Below are 7,868 nucleotides of genomic sequence, written 5' to 3' on the forward strand. Positions count from 1 at the left end.
ATAACTAAGATTGACTATACTTCCTGAAGTATTATGCAAAATAACTTATCTTGCAGTTCTTCTGAGGACGTTGGGTCAGGAAAAGATGGTGAGCAGCTATGTGGTGCCTTGGATTAGGACCGGAGCCTCAATGCATTCAGTGTGAGCCTCTGGTGAGATGAATTTCTTTTAGATTCTCCAGCCAATTTGCTTTTAGGATATTCAACAGTTTTTGAATTGACTTTGAATGATGTGGTTAAGGTGACCTGAAGAAGAAAATGACTTATTAGTGAACTTTGCCAGGAATATTTTGTGTTGAAATATTTTTGTCTCCTACTGTTTCTTTTTGTAATGATTGTGAGTGTCAATAATTTAGGGGAGACAGGTTATATTTTTGTGTGTTTAGCCTGCGCGGGTGTGCATGCTTACGCATACGGATGCTATAAATATTGCACACTTGCTTGGGTAAGGAAGGAAACGAGAGATTTGTCATTCGGTATGGCACATTTTCCATACATTACTGTAACCATCAATTTCATATGTAAAATATGTTTGTCTTTCACTTAAGCGCGTCAAGACGCAAGACCCATTCTGGTACGAGGAGGCTGTATTTAATAACACAGAACGGTGAAAACATATTTTAAAAATATTTATTTGTGTCAGTCACAAGACATTTCAATAAAAATGAAAAAAAAAACAGCAGAAAAGTGTTCACTTACACATAAAAATTTCATATTTACCAACAAAGGAAGCAGTGTTTTGGATATATAAAATATTATACTGTATATTATTTTTCAAAATAATTCCAGTGCAAAGCATTACAAGCTACTTTATAGCTTTATCGCAATATTGTGGCCTTTCATTTACATTCATAAATCTCAATATTAAATCCATTAAATGATTTTCTTGTAGTGTTTCTACAGAATCGCAGACTTGTTAAAAGTAAATAAACCATTTCAGTAAATGTGGAAAAACAAAGAAGCACAACCACGTAAAATCATGTAAATAAAAACCTAAAGAGTAGTAGAAAAGACAAACCAAATATGTAAATAAATAGAAACTTAGTTTACAAAACAACATATAGTTTTGAGTATTCGGGCACAATGAAAAGGTTTAAAAAAAAATGCTAAAATAAGTCATAATCTTACCAAAATACAGTCCTTTAACATGACAAAATATTACATGTATTATTATTTTTTGTAATATAAATCTTCTGTTAAAAATACTTGTTAAAGTACTCATGGTAATACCACTTTTTTTGGTATAAATATGACTTTATTCTTGTTATATTACATATTTATTAATCATAGTATTTCCACTTTTATCTGTAAAAGTATGACATTTGTAAGATTGTGTTTTTTCCTTGTAGAATGACATTTATTCTTTTTTTCTTGAATATTGTGATTAGTTTCAAATTTCTTGAACAAAAAATATTTCCATAAAATTAATTTTTTTTTGTTTTTGTAAAAATATGACTTCTCATACGAGTAAAAAGCTTTTCTTTTTTATTAATAGGACAACTTATCGATGTAATTTTCAGTATGGCCCAAAGAAAAGAATGTCTTTAGTGTTCCTAATATTACGTCCAGTGGGTTTTCCCTGATCCCTGAAGAGATGCATGATAATCCGTCAGGTCACGGATTAACCCACATCCTCTCTGTAGCGTCATAAATCAATCATGTCGGCTTCAGAGGGGGCGGGGCTTTAGGCCACTCGGTAGGCGCTCATGCGGTAGTAGTTGCGACTGTGGCTGCGCGCCGCCCACACCAGCAGCGCGGCGGCCATCATGTGGAGTGGCGAAGACATGAGTGCCAAGTACAGGGACCAACCCAGCGAGCCATCCACCTTGTCAGGAAGAACCGAGACCCTGTGCAGGAGGTCCATCCCGGCTAGGTAGCAACACACTGTGGCTAAAGAGCAAAGGCCTGTAAGGGCACAACACAGTGATGGTCTGTTACAGGGTCAAAATGTCATAGTATAGAAATACAGTAACAGGCATTCCAGGTTTGAGTGACCTCACAACAGGCACAGGTAAAATAATCCCTAATAAAAGCAAGGGCTACTGTTGCGGATGTACACGTCAAGCTAAAACTGGACTCTGAACCCCCCGCCATACACCCTGCTCCCTTAGGAACACACACAAGCATGAGTCTTATTAATGTCTTATATAGCTTATTTATTTATGTCTGCTACAGTATATTGGGTAATATGAGTGTAAAAGTGACTATAGGGGTGCTACTTTTTCTACAGGGCTTTAATGTTAAAACTTGTATTTAGAAGCTTGTAAACAGGGTTTCTATCCTCTTAACTACAAAAAAATCTTCCGTTCATAAAGAAGGAATCCTATTTCACCCTGGACTGGTCGCCAGCCAATCACAGGGCACATATAGACAAACAACCATTCACACTCACATTCATACCTGTGAACAATTTGGAGTCGCTAATTAACCTAGCGTGTTTTTGGAATGTGGGAGGAAACTGGAGTACCCGGAGAAAACCCATGCATGCACGGGGAGAACATGCAAACCCCACACAGAGATGGCCGAAGGTGGAATTGAACCCTGGTCTGCGTGCTAACCACTCGACCGCCGTGCCGCCTCATTTTGAATTATTAAAAAAAAAAGTTAATAAAAACAAAACATCATCTTAGTTCATCCCTTTCTGGCGTGATGCATGATCTCAAACTCGACTTGTGTGACGCTCACCATTAACGCAAGCTACCTTACCTGTTAGCAGGTGAAGGACACCGATGGCGAGTGTCGGGGCGAGACTTCGGCAAAGGCAGGCAAAGAATCCGATCAGGCCTGCCAAGACTTCTAATCCCAGAGATACAAGCGGGAGAAGGAACTGGAATCTCCACAAATCTATAAAAAAACATGTAATGAAGAGTAGCATATACAGTATATAGCCATTCAATATACGTATGTCTTCAATAAATACATATAGAAATAATAAAACAAAGTATAAATTGTGCAGACGTTGCTAATTCTTAGTGATAAATATGCGAATAAAAATGTTCCAGATTGTTATTCCTGGTCACCGGTCTCTGCCAGCTGTTGCTAGGTAGGAGTTCATAAGGCTCCGGAAAACTGGCCACTCATTGGCCAATGAAAAAAATAAATTTGTTCCCTTTGAATTCTGCCTGCCAACAAGTCATGACCACACATATTGAACAAATGACTTGAAATGTGAATGTTGGCATTTTTTAAAATCCATATACACAAATACATTTATTTAAAATGAATTGGCTTACTGGGCAGTGATGACTCAAATGAATGTCATTGAAAAGCAACAGATGGAGGTAACGAGTGATACGTGAATATTTAGCATTTATTGAACTTAAATTAATTATCGCCTCGATATAAGAATAAAAATCAGTCATAAAAAAAATGCTCTATACAACACATGTGTTTATTCCACCACAGGAGATATGTATCAGAGTATATCGGAAATGGAATAATATTGCCAATATTTATTGAGGCGAGAAGGAAAACATAGCTTACATGTCCGCAGCAAATCCTCTCCACTGTTGTGGTTTCCAGGTTCCTTGTATTTTGGCGTGAGCTGCTGCTGGACAGTGAAACTCCTGCACTCCAACACCATCTTGGCCCCTGGGGAGGGAGGAAGGGAGGGATTAAAACATTTTGTCATTTAATTTAATCATTCATTTTCTACCGCTTTTTCCTCACAAGGGTCGTGGAGGTGCTGGAGCCTATCCCAGCTGTCTTTGAGCGAGAGGCAGGGTACATTCTGGACTGGTCGCCAGCCAATCACAGGGCACATATAGACAAACAACCATTCACACTCACATTCATACCTATGGACAATTTGGAGTCGCTAATTAACCTAGCATGTTTTTGGAATGTGGGAGGAAACCGGAGTACCCGGAGAAAACCCACGCATGCACGGGGAGAACATGCAAACTCCACACAGAGATGGCCGAGGGTGGAATTGAACCCTGGTCTCCTAGCTGTGAGGTCTGCGCGCTAACCACTAGACCGCCGTGCCACCCCATTTTGTCATTTAATTTAATCATATTTTTTATATATATATATATATATATATTGTGTGTATATATATATATATATATTATATATGTATGCCTGAACTGTAAATAAAATATAATTTCTTCTGTACCATTTTGCAATGCAACTTTGAGTGACAGGCGGAAACAACATGACAACAAACGCTGTCCAGCCTATGATGACATCCTGTTGGTACGTATTTACTTACACAGCCAATCAATTCCCGATCAATTCATGAACAGTGTATAGTACTCAGAACGGAAGTTGGACTACCTCAAGTTCTCAAGTTTGGACAGGTGTGATACTTCAGGTGTAGGATAGTCTCAGGTTGTTGTTTTTTTATATACTGTATGCTCAGATACTTGACAAGAGGTGATGCATTTCATTTCAGAGCAATTTGAAGCCATAAAAACGACCACAAGGTGGCAGAAGAGCTCACTGTGGAAAAATCACACATGACAGGAAGTAGGAAGAACAAGAAGTGTAGCCTGCAGAAAGGTTAGGAAATTTTAACACACACTTCAGTTGCAAATGTAAAAACTGTGAATAATTCATGGCGTTATATTTGTAAATACATTATTTTTATGAGCGCGCAGACCTCACAGCTAGGAGACCAGGGTTCAATTCCGCCCTCGGCCATCTCTGTGTGGAGTTTGCATGTTCTCCCCGTGCATGCGTGGGTTTTCTCCGGGTACTCCGGTTTCCTCCCACATTCCAAAAACATGCTAGGTTAATTAGCGACTCCAAATTGTCCATAGGTATGAATGTGAGTGTGAATGGTTGTTTGTCTATATGTGCCCTGTGATTGGCTGGCAACCAGTCCAGGGTGTACCTCGCCTCTCGCCCGAAGACAGCTGGGATAGGCTCCAGCGTCCCTGCGACTCTCGTGAAGAAAAGCGGTAGAAAATGAATAAATATTATATTAAATATTATATAAGAACATAATAACTTAAAGGGGCGGCACGGCGGTCGAGTGGTTAGCGCGCAGACCTCATGGCTAGGAGACCAGGGTTCCAATTCCACCCTCGGCTAACTCTGTGTGGAGTTAGCATGTTCTCCCCGTGCATGCGTGGGTTTCCTCCCACATTCAAAAAAACATGCTAGGTTAATTAGCGACTCCAAATAGTCCATAGGTATGAATGTGAGTGTGAATGGTTGTTTGTCTATATGTGCCCTGTGATTGGCTGGCCACCAGTCCAGGGTGTACCCCGCCTCTCGCCCGAAAACAGCTGGGATAGGCTCCAGCATACCAGCAACCCTCGTAAGGAAAAAGCGGTAGAAAATGAATGAATTATTTTTATGTAAAAAAGAAAAAAAACTTTTTACGTTGTTTATGTTAGTCATTTGTTTTTTCATTTGGTTTTTCAAAAAGCTGTTTTTCTCCCTTTTCTAGTTGGATATTTGACCTGAAAACATTTTAAACTTTTGAAAAATGGCTGCCATTAAATGAGTTAAAGATCGTATTGTAACATCTACCTCATAAGGATCTCTTTATTGCCAAAAAACAACCACTAAACCACACCAAAACACAGCACACAACCATCCTTCTTCTTCCCCCTGCAAGCCTACACAGAGTCAGGACACATGACACATTCAAAAACAATTGGAAATCACAAAACTCTAACTCTACGCGGGTCACTACGTTCACTTCAATGACGTTAAGCGGTTCTATCATTGAGATAGAAATGTTGCTAAAGCTAGTATACAGTTAGCATGACTCACCCCGCCCCCAAATCCTTCAGGCGCGCCCCCGATCGACCGACTCTTACGTACCTGCATCCCTGTACCAGTTCGGGTTGTCGGGGACGAGCACGCAGCGCCACCACAGGCCCACGGTGCCGTTGAGCCTAAACAAGGTGTCGCTGTACGTCTTCTCGTCCAGCTCCCCTTCCATGGCGAACTCTTCGTACAGGGAGCGTAACTCCGTCACGTTAGCCTCCCCGCGTATCGTGGGGCTGCTGTACGCGTACCAGTGTTGCGTCCCCACGGCCACGGAGAGGTAGACGGTGGCGAGGATGCTGAGCACGCAGGCGATCACCAGAGCGGTGGCGTAACGGTTGTCAACCATTGTTAGTTGCTTTGAAAATACTTTGATATCCCTCCGCGATGACGCACTAATTCTTCATCACTGATTGTGTCCGAGCAAGCAGCACCGAAGTCTGGCCGCCACCATTGCCATCTGCCGTCCCTTGTCCCACTTCCACGGCCCACAGATGGTGGTACACACATACACAACACACACACAACACGTATAAACAGTTCCAAAAACACACAAACTAATCCATGCTGCTTCCGCTTCCGGTTCCCAGCACATAATAATGCGCGGATTCATCACAAAGTATCCAAATACATTAATAAATCAAGCAAAAAATAAGGTAAAATAAATTTTAAAAATGCAATAAAATAAAATAAAAATAAGCAAATATAAATCAGATTTAATTGTGATATTATTTTTATTATGTATTTACTGCTATTGTATTATATTACTTGAAATATGTTAATAAAAAAACAAAATGTAATAATGAATTATAAGGATTCCTCATTGTGTTTAAATAAAAGACTGAACAAATCACATTTAATTGCTTCCTGATACTTTTTTTCATTAATTTGTAATAGAAAAAAATAATAAAAAAATAATTAAAATAATAGTATTATTTTAAAATACAACCAAATTATTTTTTAAACTGTCATTTATTACAGTAAAAAAAGCACACATTTATTACAAACTGAATGTACGCATTCCAACAGATACATCAATATATTTGTACAATTTCATTCTGAAAATACATAAAAATACGAATAAATACATATGAAATACAATTAAACAGTGTGATATTATAATAATAATATTAATATTTAACTTGAAAATATTATTAGATGCAATTTTTTTCCATTTAATATTGTTTGCTTTTTTTTAGAATACAGTAATCCCTAATAAAACAAATACATGAAAATATTACAAAGAATTGTTAATAATATAATTAATTAATTAGTAATTAAAATATAAATATGTACGGCTGATCAAAATTTTAAGGCCGGTGGAAAAATTGAAAATTAAAGTTTCAAAATGCAAAAAAAAGAATGGGAGTGAGACCATTTTTTTTAGGAAGTAATTGATTAGGTAAAAGAAAATGTTATGTTCAAAAAATAAGTCACTAATAAGTAGCTGCGCCATTCTTGTTAATCACCTCAGAAAAGGCCATTTTGTGGCGTTGAAGGAAACAAGATGATGTCTGGTGGTTATTGGGCTAACCTCGGCACCAGTAATAACCTTCGTTTGACGAGCGTCCTGTGTCTTAATGGACAGGATCCTCCGGCTCAGGGGCGTTCGTTTACCATTTGACATCTTTATTCTGTAACCTTTAGGATCTATTCATAAAGGCGTCGCTCAACAATCCAATTTCTTTCAAAGAGAGAAAGCTTTTTTTTGCTTTTCCCATGAAGAGGTCATGACAGAAAATGACATTGGAGTCACATTTGTAAAGGTATTTTTGAAAATAAATGGCTTACTCAAAAACTTTTTTCTATCCCATTTTTTCAATCAAAAAATTCTTGTAATTTTTCAACTGGTCTTAAAATTTTGTTCAAAAGAAAATCATGACTGTAACTTTTATTGTTTATATTTCCGTCAGTCGTCACCTTTGTAAAAGAGGCGTGCGTGTTTTTGTGTAAATGAGTCACCCGCCATTGTATGTTGGTCTACTTTCCTTCATAATTCCAATACCATAATAAAGAAAAGCACCTTTCTTTCATGGCTTATTGCGACACAGCTGCATACGTGTGAAAACCTGATTCTCTTGCATTTATCATAACAACCATTGTGTCCGTTGTTATTGTTGCAGCAATTGTGTGTTGCACCCTGTT

General features: G+C 38.3%; 1 protein-coding gene across 1 annotated transcript; it reads right to left on the reverse strand.

The window, feature by feature from the left end:
* Window positions 1–367: 367 nt before the first annotated feature.
* Window positions 368–6,283, reverse strand: cldnd1a (claudin domain containing 1a). The gene is made up of 4 exons (XM_058067753.2): window positions 5,778–6,283; window positions 3,483–3,590; window positions 2,706–2,843; window positions 368–1,904 (listed from the first exon to the last, which is right to left on the reverse strand). Exons 1-4 carry the CDS (start codon window positions 6,070–6,072, stop codon window positions 1,684–1,686), a joined length of 762 nt encoding a protein of 253 aa, XP_057923736.1. The 5' UTR covers window positions 6,073–6,283; the 3' UTR covers window positions 368–1,683.
* Window positions 6,284–7,868: the final 1,585 nt, after the last annotated feature.

The sequence above is a fragment of the Doryrhamphus excisus genome, linkage group LG2 (assembly GCF_037039965.1).
Source record: "Doryrhamphus excisus strain RoL-2023G ecotype Guam linkage group LG2, RoL_Dexc_Guam_v1.1, whole genome shotgun sequence".
Taxonomy (NCBI): domain Eukaryota; kingdom Metazoa; phylum Chordata; class Actinopteri; order Syngnathiformes; family Syngnathidae; genus Doryrhamphus; species Doryrhamphus excisus.